This window comes from Doryrhamphus excisus, linkage group LG5 (assembly GCF_037039965.1).
Source record: "Doryrhamphus excisus strain RoL-2023G ecotype Guam linkage group LG5, RoL_Dexc_Guam_v1.1, whole genome shotgun sequence".
Classification (NCBI taxonomy): domain Eukaryota; kingdom Metazoa; phylum Chordata; class Actinopteri; order Syngnathiformes; family Syngnathidae; genus Doryrhamphus; species Doryrhamphus excisus.
This window is the reverse complement of record NC_136361.1, coordinates 1,757,206-1,773,452: the sequence shown is the minus strand read 5'-3', so window position 1 is coordinate 1,773,452 and position 16,247 is coordinate 1,757,206. Positions and strand designations below refer to the sequence as shown.

General features: G+C 42.5%; 1 protein-coding gene across 3 annotated transcripts in view; it reads left to right on the top strand.

Annotated features, from left to right (window-relative positions):
* The window catches only part of col11a1a (collagen, type XI, alpha 1a), a 53,876-nt gene that overhangs the window by 16,329 nt on the left and 21,300 nt on the right, over positions 1–16,247 (top strand). Inside the window, exons 6-17 of one of the 3 annotated variants that reach the window (XM_078790559.1) lie at positions 3,678–3,803; positions 7,272–7,463; positions 7,666–7,761; positions 9,845–10,129; positions 11,196–11,261; positions 12,278–12,319; positions 12,406–12,468; positions 13,883–13,957; positions 14,032–14,115; positions 14,973–15,029; positions 15,694–15,747; positions 15,989–16,042. In XM_078790559.1, coding sequence (XP_078646685.1) covers positions 3,678–3,803; positions 7,272–7,463; positions 7,666–7,761; positions 9,845–10,129; positions 11,196–11,261; positions 12,278–12,319; positions 12,406–12,468; positions 13,883–13,957; positions 14,032–14,115; positions 14,973–15,029; positions 15,694–15,747; positions 15,989–16,042 — 1,194 coding nt within the window. Of the gene's footprint in view, positions 1–3,677; positions 3,804–6,176; positions 6,273–7,271; positions 7,464–7,665; positions 7,762–9,844; positions 10,130–11,195; positions 11,262–12,277; positions 12,320–12,405; positions 12,469–13,882; positions 13,958–14,031; positions 14,116–14,972; positions 15,030–15,693; positions 15,748–15,988; positions 16,043–16,247 lie in introns of all 3 variants that reach the window. The other 2 variants (XM_058060306.2, XM_058060307.2) reach the window with 2 other exon arrangements.

The window sequence follows — 16,247 nt, the reverse complement described above, 5'->3', positions numbered from 1 at the left end:
ATAGGAGCCATAAGTCGGCCAACAGGGTCTTCACTGTGTGGTTTTTGGAACAGGTCTCCTGTCTGTTCTCTGTCCCTGTGCTCTCTGTGCAAATCCACAGGGCCCATTGCATGCTGGGATGTAAGGGGGAAGGAAATACCAAAAGTCTTAAGCATACAGTGCTTACAATGAGAAAATAAACACTGAAAACGGTTCGCTGAAACTATTTTGGTTTGTTAGAAGGATCGGGAGCAACAGTGATGAGGGCTTGAAGTGGAGCTGCAGGAGGTCTAGGTAGGACCTAGGTAGCAGGTCTGCTGTAGGTACCTCTAACCGTGTGACTCAAATATTAGACTCCAATTTAAAGTGGCGTTTTGGGGTTTTTTTTTTTGGAAGCTGACCTGCATTTTGCATAGAAGTCTATTCATACCATATCTGCTCCAGGTTTGAGGTGGCCACCGTCACACAGGAATCTGCTGCAGATGAATGGGAGTCTTTCATTCCCCCCACCCCATCGCTTCCTCGTCTCCTCCCTACAGTCTGTGTATTCTCCCCACCTTGAGGCCTCCCCGCCGTGCCAAAGCCATGAGACCACCTATTCATGTGAGGGTGACATTGCTCGGCCGGACTGAAGACACGAGCATACATACCTGCCTTGTTCCCGACTTCGCTGCCTTGCTAGTGGAGGCTAAATAGGTGTTTCGTTTCACCGTGTCTCAGCTATTCATTCCTTGACTAAAAAAAGGCTGCGGCCGAATCCGAAATACGTGAGACGCAATCAGTTCTTTGAGAACAACCCGAGGTACAGTTAATACAACCTGAACAGACTGATTCTCCAGAAAATATCTCGTGAGACAATGGAGGGAAGACTCACATGCCTAGACACCTTAAGCACTTTTTCCCTGCCTCTTCCCTGCCTTGATATGAATGTTTAATGTTAGTGCGGCCCGCGCAAGTTTCATATGGATGCTGTATGGTATCATGTACCCAGAAAAAATTATTATGTTTGATTAATGTTCATGTTAAAGGTTAAATAACTGTTAATAGTTATCCTCCCTATCCGTGTGGAAGTGGTAAGTTTTTGGCTATTTAAGTTTAAAGGAAATAACTTGAAACTAGAAAATCGGAACCAAAGCACTTTCAGTTTTTAATCAATGCGTTTGGTTTTTTTTTTGGAAAACCTGATGCGGCCCAGTCTTGCCCAGACTCTAGCTCCAGTGGCCCCCAGTTAAATTGAGTTTGAGAACCCTGTTGTAAGGTGTTTCCTCAAGCTGAGACGGTACACCACTGTCATTGTAAGCAGTAGTTCCCATGCCGGTTCCCATGCCTGGTCCTGAGTAGATCCTAAACTGGTGTCCTGTATTTGCACCGAGCCGCAAATGGGATTCACACGTCTCAGCTGTTGACGGTGACCCTGTTTGCTCCCTTTCCTCATTGACCTCTTGCACCGCGGCCATTAGCGACACAGCCCCATGGGATGGTTTGTGTGTGGCGCGGACTACGCCGTCGCCGGGAGGGGCGTATTTTAGGAGTTCTGGCTTGACTCCAAGTTGGCAAAGGCTTTTATCTCAGCAGTCCACCACAGAAGACAAAACCCAAATCCTGGACACTAAACACCCTTTACCGTCGCAGCTGCACTCCTTCCTGTAGGTCTATCTCTGAGTCCAGCTTGGTGCTGAGTCGGCGCTTTTTAAACTTGTCTGGTCTTGATCTCGTCAATCGGGTGCTTCTTTGCCAAACGGCGTGGCTGCAATGTTATCTTTCCCTGGAAAGAAAAGCCAGGCTGGCAAAGGGGTTCCAGGCAGCAAGTCCATTTGCCAGCTGTGTAAATTTGGTTGTTCCTCCATTGCAAATAGTTGTAATGATTTTGTCTGCCGTGCTTCTCCGGTCTATTTGTGTGCAAACGGGTGGCTCACAGATGTGGACTAATTGGAAGCGACTCTAGGCCGGGTTCAAGCATTCAGTGTTGGTCTTTGGGTGACACATGAGGTAATACATGTCAACTTGAGTCAAGGCAAAGCTTGATCTCTTTCTCTGTCCACTTTCCGCAAACACACCCACACCTCAAGGTTGTATGAGCCGGGGAGGAGTTTGTACTCCAGTGAGTAGTACGCCCGTTTACAGTAATGGTAATACTCATTTAATACGCTCAATGAAAGGATGTTAACATAATATGGTTACACCATTCGAAATGTCACAAAATGAGTCTAGTTTAGCACTGGAGATTTGTCACACCTGGCAACCCTCCTGTTTTTCTCTGGAATTACATGTTACACGTTTCCCGATTTCCCTTCATTTTGCAGAAAATGTTTCTCAGTTTTACATGTCTGTCGTTTTCTACACTTTACACGTACAGTCGCCTTTTAAAACAGGCTATGATAATAGGTTATGTTTATTACATAACACAACGTACAGCTGTCCCGTCTGTAGCTGACTGACAATTCAGTGTTAGAGTGGTAGAGACTTCCATGTACAGTGGTACCTTGGTTAACGTCTGCGAGGTTAGCACGTTTTTTGGTTAACATCCAAACTTTTTGGTCAAATTTAGCTTTGGCTTCCGTTCGTCCGCTTGTTTAGCATCCAAAATGCGATCTTGTTGTGATTTGTCTTGGCTTGTAAAATGTGGTTTGTATTTTCATTATTTTCTATACCACAATTAGCCTTGGTTAGAGTTTGTTTTGGTTTGAGTTGGACATTCTGGAATGAATTATGTTAACCAAATCACCACTCTACCCTCGAAACTTGAATCTAGATGTTCTTTAACTGGGGTCAGCATTTTTAACTGGCGCCCCCGGTCGGCATGTATTGTTCTGCTTCTTTCAAGGCACATTTGATCCGTTTTTCATACACTTGGGAAGTTGTAATTTTTACATTAGAAATAAGTTCTGTGGCAATTTTAGAATCTGGTAAAAAAAAGCGAAGGCTGTTTGGCTTTAGTTTGGTTTATTTCAGAAATGCCCTGTAATACCGTAATAGCTGTATCTGTAGAGAAATCAAATCCTCTTAAAATAGCATTCCACCCCCCCCCCGTGCCGCATGCATGGGGAGGAATCTTGGGTGTTTAACTGAAACGGTGCAAGATGTTGATGGATGGCTGCACAAAGAGACTTTCAAGGGGCTCTGCAAGTCTTAGCAAATGGATGTTTATATGGAGGTGCATGCTCGGGATCCATAGATCACACTTTCATGCAGGGGTGGTGGAGGGGGGGGGGGGGGGGGGGGATACATGCTCACATTCTCCTGACAAGCTGTAGCCTGCTTAACTCCTCTCATCTTTAGCTGCCAATCACCAATTTGGCTCCTTGACATGAAGTCCCTGCCTACGCTGATGCAGGAGCCTTTTTGTTTTGGTTTGGGTTTTTTTTCACCTTTGGGGTAGGTCGCCTCCCAAGATACTCCAACTGTAAATACATACACCTGTATTTGGGTGTAATGTGGTATCATGCCAATTGAGTGTATAATTAAAATAAAATTTTACTATTTAGTTACTATTTCCTAGTGTCTGAAATTCCTCTGCGCACCCACAAACCGTTTGTGTTTACACTGCCACCTAAAGCGGTGTCACCTGTAATTTTACATGATGCCACGTCACCCAAGACGTGAAGGCGCAACCCGAGATCTTCCTCGTCGTCTCCGTTCTTGATACGCTTTCAACTATTCATGTCAAATCAGCTAAACTGAGTGTTTTTTCCCTGCAGGGTGACATCCAGCAACTTCTGATTGTTGCCGATTCCAAAGCGGCGTACGACTACTGTGAACATTACAGCCCGGACTGTGACACCCCCCACGGTGATTCCCTGCAGGCCCAGCAACCCCAGGAAGAGGTCAGCCAACCAGGGAGGGTGGGAGGGGTTGAGTTGCTTGATTGCAATACCATTTAAGGGTTCGTCGTTCCTGACATTTATATATTAAACCGTTTCATAACTCCATATGTACGTACATTCGTCTGCAGTGGACGTTACCATCATTTACATCAGGGGTCTCAAAGTCAACATACCAGGGGGCCGGCTCGAGGTGGAGTCTGCTCGAGTATTTCACTAAAAGTAGTAGCAGTAGTTTCAAGTAGTCAAACAAATATAACAAATATACTTGTATATACAGCACTTGTTTTGCAAATAGTTGCTCAAGTTACGCTCATAGTTATAGTAGTAGTAGTAGTAGTAGCCCTGTGTGTGTTTCACCTGCTCCGTGTTGTACATTTTTGCGTCATCACCGTGATTATGTCCCATCTGTCCCTGAAAGCACCCATTTAAGTCACCGAGTGAGCCGTCTCCCCCCTCAAGCAAGCCCAAGTGTCTCGGATTATGTCTTGTGGGACTTTAAATGACCGCAGTATTCATAAAAAACAGCCTGAGCATGAGTTCGAGACCCCTGATTTACATCCATGAATGCATATTCCGTCACTGGAGACTTTAAACCTTTAAATCAGACGTTTCAAACAAACATTTTTACTATAGTTCAAAGAATATTTGTACATACTTTGAAGAAAAAAACATTTTAAATGCATAGTTGCAGCATGGATTATTATTGCATATATTCTGTTTGCTTGTGTCGGGTTGGCTACAAACAGCCCACCTAAACATACCTGTGCAGCATTCCACACCTGGGTGATGTCATAGCATGTGAGCTCAGTCAGCTGTCAAAGCCTGCCGGTGTGTACCTGCCGCCAAGTGTTTCCAGATGTGTGCACACATGTACACGCTTGAATAGGCGTACCCGTAGAGGAGCATGCGGTGTCTGCTGGGAGACTGGGTGTGGAAGACCCTGACAGTGAAGAGAATGTCAGGAATATCCGCCAGTAAACTTCTTGGGATGCAGATTAGAGAAATTCCAACTTTTCCTTCATTGTCTTTCTCATTTTTAAAGGATACGTTGCAAAGCTGAGTTAACCAGACTTGCCATTTTTAGGTTATCTTAACCAGAGAGTTCATGTTGAGAGCACACTTTAACATTTGAACTACTCACTGATCCAAACATTTACCATATTTTCTGGACTCTAAGCTGCTCCTAACGTTAAAGTCACAACAAAAGAAGACAAAACCAGAGGGACGGGGCAATATTTACACCAAAATTACACAATTTACACTAATTAAAGCTACGGAAGCTGAAATAATTTTTCAAATTCTATGGACACAATGCTCTGTATCATTCAATTTGTGTGCTGAACTCCGTCACAAGCTCAACTCAATGAATGGTTAAGGCCTGATATTGGCGTTGCAAAAAAAACACAATTTTGTAAACAAGTCACACCTGACTACAAGTTGCAGGACCTGCCAAACAAAAAGAAATGTGACTTATAGTCCAGAAGATACGATGTTAGTGCAGTTAGAACCTGCTGGAAGTTGTTTAGTGGTGATGTTCAAAGTGAAACTGTGCAAAAGTCCGGGCCACCTGCACTTTTACTGTTTTTATAAACCTTTTCATAGCAAACATTTTGACAGTAAAACAGCAAATACAGGGATAGGGGCTGTTAGCATGCCAACACTGAACATGAAACACTTCCTATATAACTTGGAAAATAAAACATGCTAAATTTAACATGCTAAAACCCTGCATAATAGCACTTACTCTCTATGAATGGTTGTACGTATGAAAATGGCTGAAATGCTAACATGACTGTTAGTGTTTTCATTTTAGATGTTAGCATGCTAAGTGCTTACATGCATGCATCTCTAATGGTGGCCCAATACTTTTGCACAGTACAGCATCATTATCATTTTGCAGGTGAAACTTGCATTTCAAGGTTTCTATAAGCCGTCCTCTTTGTCATGGAGTTGACCTTAAAAGTCCCAAAGTATGCAAATTACAAGCTTTCGCTGAGAAAGTTCCATGACAATGTTGCCGAAGATGCAGCTGGCATTTTTGGACTTTGAAGTTTTCTAGCGTCCCAATTTACGAGCCCTTAAACGTGCCATCTGTTGACGTGTTTGGTTGCCAACAGCAACACGACTTATGCTTTGCGTTTCCGTCATCTGCTCACCATATTTACTGCTGATTCAGCAACTAATGTTTCCACGCGGTTGTCATCCGAAAACATTTACTCAACTTGTGTTCATTATTCTTCTGCACAAATAATGAAATGATTTGTCCTGAATTGCTAACATGTTGGTGATTGCGTAATCACCGGCTAACTCCGCACCCTTGTCGCTCATGCTAACCCCGCCCCTTCCTGTCTCCCTCTTTCCCGCCATGTGTAGTACACTACCGACGAGTTAGACTACTCTCAGTTCTATGATTACGCTGAGGGAGCCACAGACGTCGTTCCCACCGACGACGAGTATTCAGAGCCGCAGGTAAATGAAAACAGGACAAGAATTGTGTTGTCAACATGTCCTTCCCGCACTTTGTCTCTTGTGTTGCCTTCACGGTACGTTTGCGTGCGCATTGTTGAGTGTGTTGGGTTGGGGTCGGTGGGCAGCGGGTCCCCGCACATTCAGCATTCACGTCACGGCTGACAATCAGAAGACCAATAACACAATAACTCTCAATTCTTACTTGTTTATGTTGTCCGTTATGAGGGAATTACGATATACCAATAAATTCGATTATTAAAAAAAACTCAAAACGCTCCCGTAATGTGCAGGTGAGGAAATCAAGCGCTCCTTTTTTCTGCTACCTGTGTGTCCTAATTTCTCCTAACCGCACTAATTACTGTTTTGAAACAGTGTTTACCTGATAATCAAAGTATTGGACATATCAATATTACACCAGTGCGTATTTATATTTGACGCATGCAGGTATATAATAAATGTAAAAATTATTCTATACAATAATGTTACATGGAAAATAATATTTTTAGAATTTAGTCATACTTAAAAAAAATTAAAACATGCAAGTGATGCACTAAGACAATTGTGTGACATCACTATCAATATTTTTCCTCACCCCAATTCAACTAAAAACACTTGAAAGCACCGCTAATGTGACAAAATATCACAATGACCCACCATGTCATGAAATTCAAACATCCAGTCAAACAGAGCGTTACTGTCTTTGTACTGTACGCACAGGCGCTCGTAGAGAGGGCATGCCCATTATGCAATCAAATTGAAAGAATAGCGGTTAGAAAACCCAAAACAATCGATGATTTGTGGCCCAGTTAGACGTGATGTGCATGCCATCCGGCTTCCCACGCTAATGTCCGTAGGTGCGAGCGCCGGGGATGCCGTCGTACGGTGGAGCACATGCGGTGTCATATTTGGGCCGTGCGGCGTTCATGGATTGTGCCTGTCAATCATTCCCACTCCTCAATGTTCCATGTTTGTGTTCTGTCGCCGCCCCCCCTCTTCCAGAGAAAGAAACGTAGTGTCTCCATGAAAAAGAAGAGGACCCGAAAGTCCCTCAGTAAAACTAAGGCCAAGCCCTTAAAGTTCACGGCTGCCAAAAAAACCCCGGCTATGGCTAAAAAGTTTGCCGCTAAGAAGAAGCGACAGATGCCTGGCTACCAAGCCACAGCGCCGGCGCGACCCAGAGGCGGTTTTAGGGTAAAGGATCAAGTGGAGAAAGGAAACACCTCATCCAGATTTTAAAGGGAAAATCTGCGATGGTGGACCTCCCTCGCTCCACGTAGAAGTAGCAGCGTCTGTGTAGTCCGCTTGAGAGCACCCCTTGAGCAAATAACCCCCGAGTCAAACCTTTGTGTTAACCCTCGCTTTATGCTTCTTTCCTTTTCCCAACATGACTCAGCTAAACAATGTAGAAGATTACAATACAGGCATTGACTACGGAACTGTAGATTCTCCTCAGACTCAGTCCCCCTTTGCCACGCATGGACCCAGCCAGGTAATTTTCTCTTTCATTCTCATGTATTTCACTTTTTCATAAACGTTTTGGGGACATTTTGCCCAGGCGGATACACATCTGGTATGGAAAGACACAGCTTTTCCAGTGGAATTGATGTGTCTTTTAGCGTTCAAGGGATACCAACGTACTTTCTATTTAGAAGTCAAAGGATTTTGACCGATTCTACCTCTGTTGTCAAAATCTATTTGGGCTGTCTGGATGGATCCCCTTGCTCATGCAGGTCAACATGTTGGAATGCACCATCTACATCAGGGGTGTCCAAAGTGCAGCTCCAGGGGACATAGTGGTCCACTGCTGTTTTTTTACTTGGCCATGACACACAACCTAATAATAATAATAATCTAAACTATTAATTAAAAAAAGTTGTAATATGAGACAAAACAAAGAATGAAGTAACTTTGGAGAAAATGGACAATAACTAATAATATTTTTTTTTTAAAAACAGCAGAAATGGTAAAATTGAGATTGAGAAAAGTCATTTTATGAGGATTAAATATTTTTTATGACATGAGAAATTAAAAATAAAGTTGTAATTTCTGGAAAATATGAAGAGAAAAACAGTTGAAATCTAAAAAATAATATTGATGGTAAAAAAGATGGTGGAAAAATAATGTCTTGAAATATTCAAGAAAAATGCATTTTAAGAAATTAAAAAAGGAAAATGAGGTTTGGGGGGGAAAAGTACTATTCCAGGAATAAAGTCAAAATATGAGAATTAGAACATCTTAGCATAACTACATTACAAAAATCTCTCTGTCTTTTGCATGCATCATTTTTTCATATATGGCCTTTGCTGGAACAACTTTGGACCCCCCCCCGAGTAAGAGGTAGCTCCAAGTATGACCTCTGATTGGCCACACTGATGCAAGGCAGTGCTGTACTAGACAGTAGAGTACTTTTGACATATGCCCCGCCCCCCCATCGCGTAACCAGCTTGGTTGTGATTGAACCGTGATCAACAAGCACCAAAGCTTCCCTACAGCCTTGCCTACTCTTGCCTACCGCAGCATCTGATCAAGTGCTTGTGATTACACACGTCTGTCATTGGGCGACATGGATTAGCGCAAGCTAACCTGTGTAATCATATTCATTGTCTTTCCTCACCACAACTCAAGTGGGAGTGAGGCAATTTCCAGTTTTTGCTATGTGCAACAATTCTGATTGAGTTACGTCTTGCCATTCCAGCCTTCTTTTGCAACAAGGACAAAAGACGGCTGAAATGGCATGGAGGCTGTCTGGACGTGTGTGATTAACACCCTGTTGACTGATTATTGGAAGACGACATGACAACACCTTCCGTATCCTTTTACATTTCTCCAAAATGTGCAGTCGTTCCTCGTTTGTGGTTAATCAGTTCCAGTTCGTGATAAGTTAATTTCCGTGATTCAAACCTGCTAAATATGGTCTTTAACATCATTAGAGCCCTCTATGCATGAAATAACAGCCCTATGGTCACCTTTACACTCCTATTACTAATAAAGTAGACATAAGAGAAAATAATACATCAATGCAAATTCCGTATAGAACCCTACATATCAAGATCTGAGCACCCCCATTTGTATTTTTTACTTCCATTAGTGCTTATAAATACTTCCTATAGGTCTTCCTTGGGGAGTTGTTTGCCAGGAGGTGCCTGGTTGAACTTCCAGTGACGAGTTTGGGCGCCACAAGAGCAAATTTAACCCCCCTTGCACCCCATTCACTTTGGGGTGTACTTTAGCGATTAATATTTGTGTGAGTTATTTTGAGCAGCGATTAAATTTAAACGCTTATAGATTAATCCCTCGTTTGTTGATTCCAAGAAAAACCTCCGTAAAGTAGGATTTCTTTATAAATGGAATATTTTGGTAGAGCACAGTAAATCTGTATACGAGCTTCCAAAAACACTTAGAGCCCTCTAGAGATGACATAGCACCCCTAGTTGAGGCGCACCGTGGCGAGGGATGACTGAAATTGTGACTTTTTGGGATACCGGAGGTGTTGCCATGCTTCATTTGTTTCCAAGTCCAATTTGCTGAACTAACATTCTGTTGGCCGTCCTTTGCTTGTGCAACAACCCAAGGCTGCGGAGGAGGATGCGGTCGGTGATTATGTCACCGAAGCCCCTCCCGTTGCCCCAGAGCCCGCCGTTGTCCCGGAAACGGCAGAAAGCACGGACCCCGGTGCGGAAGCATATGACTTGAAGGAATATGACCTAAAGGAGTATGACTTGGGCGAGGGGGACAACAGGTTGTATGATTACGGGGCATATGACGAGTACGGCACCGCCCCCTCTATACCCCCGGCCGCCTACGACGAGGAAGTGGGGCCCGGGGTGGCTGCTGAAACGGACGTTTCCGAGAGCGCCGTAAGTACCACACCCTGACCCCGGAGGCTGAGGGGTGTGTGCATGCGTGCACTTGGGAGGGGGGCGTTCTTTCTTCCAGTGCACATCTTTTCCACTTGGCATGGGGAATCCATCATCGGCATGTTGAGTGTGACGCCTGACAGGGACACATGCAGCTCATTTTGGGGGGTTGTAATAACAGAATACTCATTGGTCTTGTTTGCTCACATCTTTCCACGGCTAACCACCCGTCAGTCCTCGTACCCAACAAGCACAACCGTTCTGTCAAGGCCCCAAATTAGACAAGAAAGGACATGAGAATTCACTAAATTAATACAATACACTAGAAAATGTCTGCTAATTCCTGATAAAATGTCAGGTGTCAGACACGATGAAGGGCAGACTCACATGCCCGGACACCAAAGGCTATTTGAATCAGATGGTGAGCATGTGGAGGACTTGTGGAGACAAGGTGCCTCGGTGCGACATTGAAACCCTCTGGAGGCCCCAGGGAATTTTTTGTTACTCCATATGAAAATTTTACATTTCAAATTTGTTCGGAGGAAGACATTCCGTGTCCTTGTTGTACCAAATCACCAAGCAAAGACAAGACAAGGATACCAAGCAGGAAGATTTGGGCCAAACACGCTGGTTTTGAATCCATTCTTCTAAAAACAGCCTCCTTTTTTATGCCCCAATTATTCCTTATGCAATATGCTTTTTAAATGGATGAAAATAAGTGGAATATACGGAAAACAGGCCCAGGTTCCACACAAACATGTCATTCCCTGCAGTGGAATCCCACGATGTTGTGCACAAATAAGAAATGGAATGCATCTCCGTCTTCTCTCTCTCTCGTGTTTGCATGTCATCAATGCCAACTTCTCCACGACAGTAGATGTTCTGCTTGATCGCCATTAGCCAATGCGGTGACGGCATTGCCCGGAGGGTCCACTCTCGCTGAAGATCACTAACATTCACCCCTTTTCACTTCTCCTCAAGTGTTTCCTCCGTCTGACATTGGGATGAGTCCCGGTAGATGAGGCTGAGTAAAAGTGTTGCCTCTTTGCTTGCTGTGTGATGGCAGGTCGCCGGTGCTGGTGCGGCCCTCGGCCAGAAGGGGGAGAAAGGCGAGCCGGCGGTGATTGAACCTGTAAGCCCGAGAAAATGAACCACGGTGTCATTTTGGAATACAGTAATCCCTTCTTTATCACACTTGATTGGTTCCAGATTCTACTGTGATAAGTCAATTTCCACAAATTAGGATTCTTATTTAGAAAAATAAAATACTTTCATAGTTTAGGACCCTAAATATGGTTTCAACATTATGGGAGCCCTTGAGACTTGAAATAAACATCTGAATGCTTCTATATTTTTGGAAACAATGATTTTGACAGAAAATACATACAATTTGCTTAAACATGTATATTTTATTTTAAAGAAATATTTATGAATTGAAAATTTCATAAAGTTTATAAAACCAGTTTACCTTCTACATACGGTTTTTAACATCATTAAAGCCCTTTAGACATGAAATAACACCCCTACAGTCACCTTTACACTCGTCTTACCCAAGTAGAGTTAGTAGAATTCCTTGTTATTGTTCTTTTGTACTTCCTGTTCTGTTCACCACTTCCTGTGTCCCACCAATGTAGCATTACTGACACCTAGTGACCAGTGTAAAATAAAACATGCCATCGCAGTCTGAATGCGTTTTCTCAACGCCTTCTAATTTTATTTTGCATCATTGAACCATTTCGATTCTTGAAAACACCAATATTTTATACATTTATTATTTATAAATGCAATATTTTGGTAGTTAGAACATAAAGAACATGTTTACAGCCTCACAAATATTGTTTTTGACATTATAGAGCTCTCTAGACATGAAATAACACCCCTATAGTCACTTCGACACTGCTATCACCCAATATAGTAGATATATTAGGAGAAAATAAGACATAATAAAGAAAACTATGTACAATTTACTTAAATATTATTTTTTATTACCAATAATTCAACCACAAAATAGCATGTTTTATTCATGAATACATTTAGGAAAAACGTCAGAGTGTACCCGTGAGATTCAAAGCATGCATGCATGCGTTTCCTTGTCCTCCATCTTTTTCTAGCTCAAGTTTATGACATGAAACAATATTTGTTTTGAAGGGCATGCTGATTGAAGGACCACCAGGACCCCCCGGCCCCGCTGTGAGTACACAACTGCAAAAAAAGATGTTGCACCGTCTTAATATCCTGCATGAAGTATTCTAATGTCCTGTGTTGCTTTCCAAAAGGGTCTTCCAGGTCCCTCAGGCCTACAGGGACCCCCAGGCGCTGCTGGAGATCCTGGTGACAGAGTGAGTTGGGCTTTATTTTAGTTTTATTTATTTAATTTTGAAATAAATACAAGTGATCTTTGGGAAGAAATGTGTTGGAAAAAGTTTCTTTTTAGTGCTCCATTGCAGCAAAAGCGACACAAATGTATGCAAATATATGACCCTGAACGCCCCACTGTGATGTTGTTCCTAGTTTAGTGTCAAATGCATGTCTTACTTGCCTGTTATTTCAAGTTAATTAGGATCTTAGCAGCTGCTAAAGTTAATTACAGCTAGCACGGGCTTTTAATGTGTGTGCATGCTAATCACTTAATCGGTTGGGTGACCCGCAGGTTAAATCTGCTGTGTTTGCACAATACCAGAAAAAAGGCCTTTGTCACGTCACATGAAATTCAACTACAATTAACATTTAGTCATATTTTTGTCGCAATATAAATAATATATATATAATATCAATTCCAATATAAATGTCATTGCATGGTGAGTACGTGATATTTCACATACTTTCACCTGGTGCACAAATGGGCCTTGAAAGTCTGTTTCAATATTTTTCACTAGGTTATGCATATTTAATCACTGGCATGGCCTGTCAACACACACACACACACACACACGTATACACACACACACCAGCATCTATTGGCATGTTTGTTTTGGACTGCAGACGTCTGCCTCCAGATGGACAGGCCCGGTTTGTGTGCAGGAAGAGAGGTAAATGTTAACTAGACTAACAAGCAGCGTTAGCATCCTGTATTTACTGCCGCCGTGCTGCCTTCATAGGACTCGTGCAGAATTGGAATGTCGGGGTGTGTTTTGTTTTGGGATTTGAAATAGATGTGCTATTCAAGGATATGTAAATAGTGCTGGTCTCTTCCTTTCTATAAAAGGACCTGCCGTGTGTGGCAGCGTGAGCATTTCCTCAGAGATCGTTTATCGACTATTTGATATTTGAAATGTAGTGGTTGTAATCCTTGCATTATTGAGCATAAAAAATGTAAAAATAAATTTAAAAGAAAATTAATGAAACTGCAAAAATGCCCTTAGCACATTTTAAAATTAAATTTTAAGAAAAATTAACAGCAGAAATGGGGGGGGCAGTAATTTGTTTGACCGTAGCATTTTTTTTATTTTTTTAAAAAAGTATTTATCACAATATATAAAAAAAATTACATAAAAAAAAATAAAATAATAAAGTTTTGACTTTCAAATGACCACTCCCTACTCGCTGAAAACAGTTTCCTCTCTCACTGAAGGAACTCAATGAATTATTTCTTTGACATAACTGAAGTTAGCTTAGCATGAGGTTTGAAAACAGGTTTTTCTTGACTTTTCTCAAGCTGCTGCCCCCACTTGCCTCACACCTGTTCCACCCCCTCCCGTATCGGTCTGATGATTATATTTGACACTGATCATCCCCGCATGTGATCCCCTTCAGGGTCCCCCTGGTCGTGCTGGTCTCCCCGGTGCTGATGGCCTGCCCGGGCCCCCTGGTACCATGCTCATGCTGCCGGTACGTTCAGTCCCACCGGATCATAACGTGCGACTGAAAGCCTTTCACCGCCTTTTGTTTTTTGTGTCCAACAGTTCCGCTTCGGCGGGGACGGCGAGAAGGGACCGGTGGTGTCGGCCCAAGAAGCCCAGGCTCAGGCCATCCTCTCCCAGGCCAGAGTGAGTAGATTAGGACGGGGTCGGGTGCGTACGCTGGGTTTTAGTGGGCGTGCAGGATTGAAAAGGGACAAGCCCAGCAGGCTGCAGACTGACAACATAAAAAAGGCCTTGAAGGCCACTTGGAACAGATGGACGGGCGGGAGAGGCTGTTAAAAATACTCCACGGGCTTCTCAGCCTGACAGGTGGACAACATATCCGTACGTGTCTGCTGGGCTTCAGAGCAAAACATCTTTACAATGTCAAAATGGGACTCTTTAACATTGCAGAACAGGACGTTATCACCAGGAGAACCCTGGTTCAGCAACCAACCAATCATACAAAAAACATCAAACACTGCCAAACTTCTATTTTGGTACCGTATTACCGCTAATGATGTAGTCCGTTTGCCTGCGGAATAAAACACGCAAACAAAGTACCCTGATTCACTAAGTGTGTGACTGCGAAATAACCCACCATGGGGCCAAAGAAAGTTGCTTGTGTTATTATATTTATTTCTAATATTTATTTTTTATTATAACATTCAGTTAGAATTATTTTGTATTTTTATGTGTCTAGAATTTATTTATTGTGTTTATTAAATAATTAAATTTGAATAATAATTATTTTAATTAATTTAAAATAAATGTTAATCATTAATTTAATTCAATTAATTTACGCACAATTTTTGCACACATTTTGGAAGAATTAGGGATTGCTGTATGAGGAAAGTCAAGCATTGTATCACAAACATTATTAAAAATATATTTGTAACTATAATTTTGTGGGAAAAATCAGCCAGAAGTGCCAGAAAAGCTGCCTGTGACGTGTTGTCATGTGTGTATATACATCCTAATATGACTTCTTATTTACCTGGCAGCTGGCTATGAGAGGACCCCCAGGGCCAATGGGCCTGACAGGAAGGTCCGGGCCAGTGGTGAGTAACTTTATCTCAAATATTAATTTGGATTTGGACATGAAAGTACACATTCACAATATTCATTGAAAAAGGAGCATACAGTACATAGCATCTATTGTTATTCCACTCATTAAAACTAACAAAGAAAAAAGCCCCACTAAGTTGAGCCAAGCCCTGAGGTGCCAAGTGAGGGGGGGGGGGGTATGTTGTAGCATCAGCACTTGCAGCTTGTTGCTATCTGGGTGCTAGCAGCTGCCTAGGAAATGGACGTGTGTCTACCCCCCCACCCCCCACCCTCCACTTCCTCCCTCTCGGGCTTGTTGATACACATCCACTCATTATCTGCTGCAAGATGCACAAAGACTTTTCAAGACACTTCATGAGCTTTCAATGGCTTTGGTCTTCATCACATATGCAAATATATTTGGTTTGCATAATGGCCAGTTTGTTCCGCCTTCATGTTCATTTGCTTTAAATGTGTTTTCATGGAATAAATATGAATAATCATGACAGCAATGATAGATAGAGCATGGTTGTATAGTATTGCTTCCCCACCACCACCACCACTACTATGTTGGATTGTAGCGAATCAGCGCCCCCTGCTGGTGACACTGAAACAAACCCTGCCTTTGTTGGTGACAAATTTCTTGTTGACTTGATTTGTCTTCTCTCCTTTTTCAAGGGTCTACCTGGTTCTACTGGCCTGAAGGGTGAAAGTGGAGACCATGGTCCTCAGGTGAAACAAACTAACTAAAAATTATCCAAATAAATACCAAAATTAGATGTCTTTTTTTGTTTTTATTTGCATTAAAAAACTTAATTTAAAGAGACACATCCCAGGTTATTTTTTTCTATTTTTTATTTTCATTGAAATAAATGATAGGCACATCCTGGGTTATTATTGGTGATTATATAATTTTGTTTTATTTTATAAATATAAAGATTGGTGACTGAATATTCCTGACGTGCATTTACAGGGTCCACGTGGCGTTCAAGGGCCTCCAGGACAAACTGGCAAACCTGGTAAAAGGGTGAGTGAACTCGGTGACCCCCCCGGCCTGCTCTCGCGTGCGTGTGTGTGTGTGTGTGTGTGTGGTTTGTACTGTGAGAGGATTACCCAGCAACCCAACAAACAATGGTTTGATACGTGCTTAAAGCCCTGCACGCCTTCCACCCCAGGGACCGATGGCTGCTTTGTTAATCTGTCTGAAAATGCCAAAATAAGTCCGTCATCGA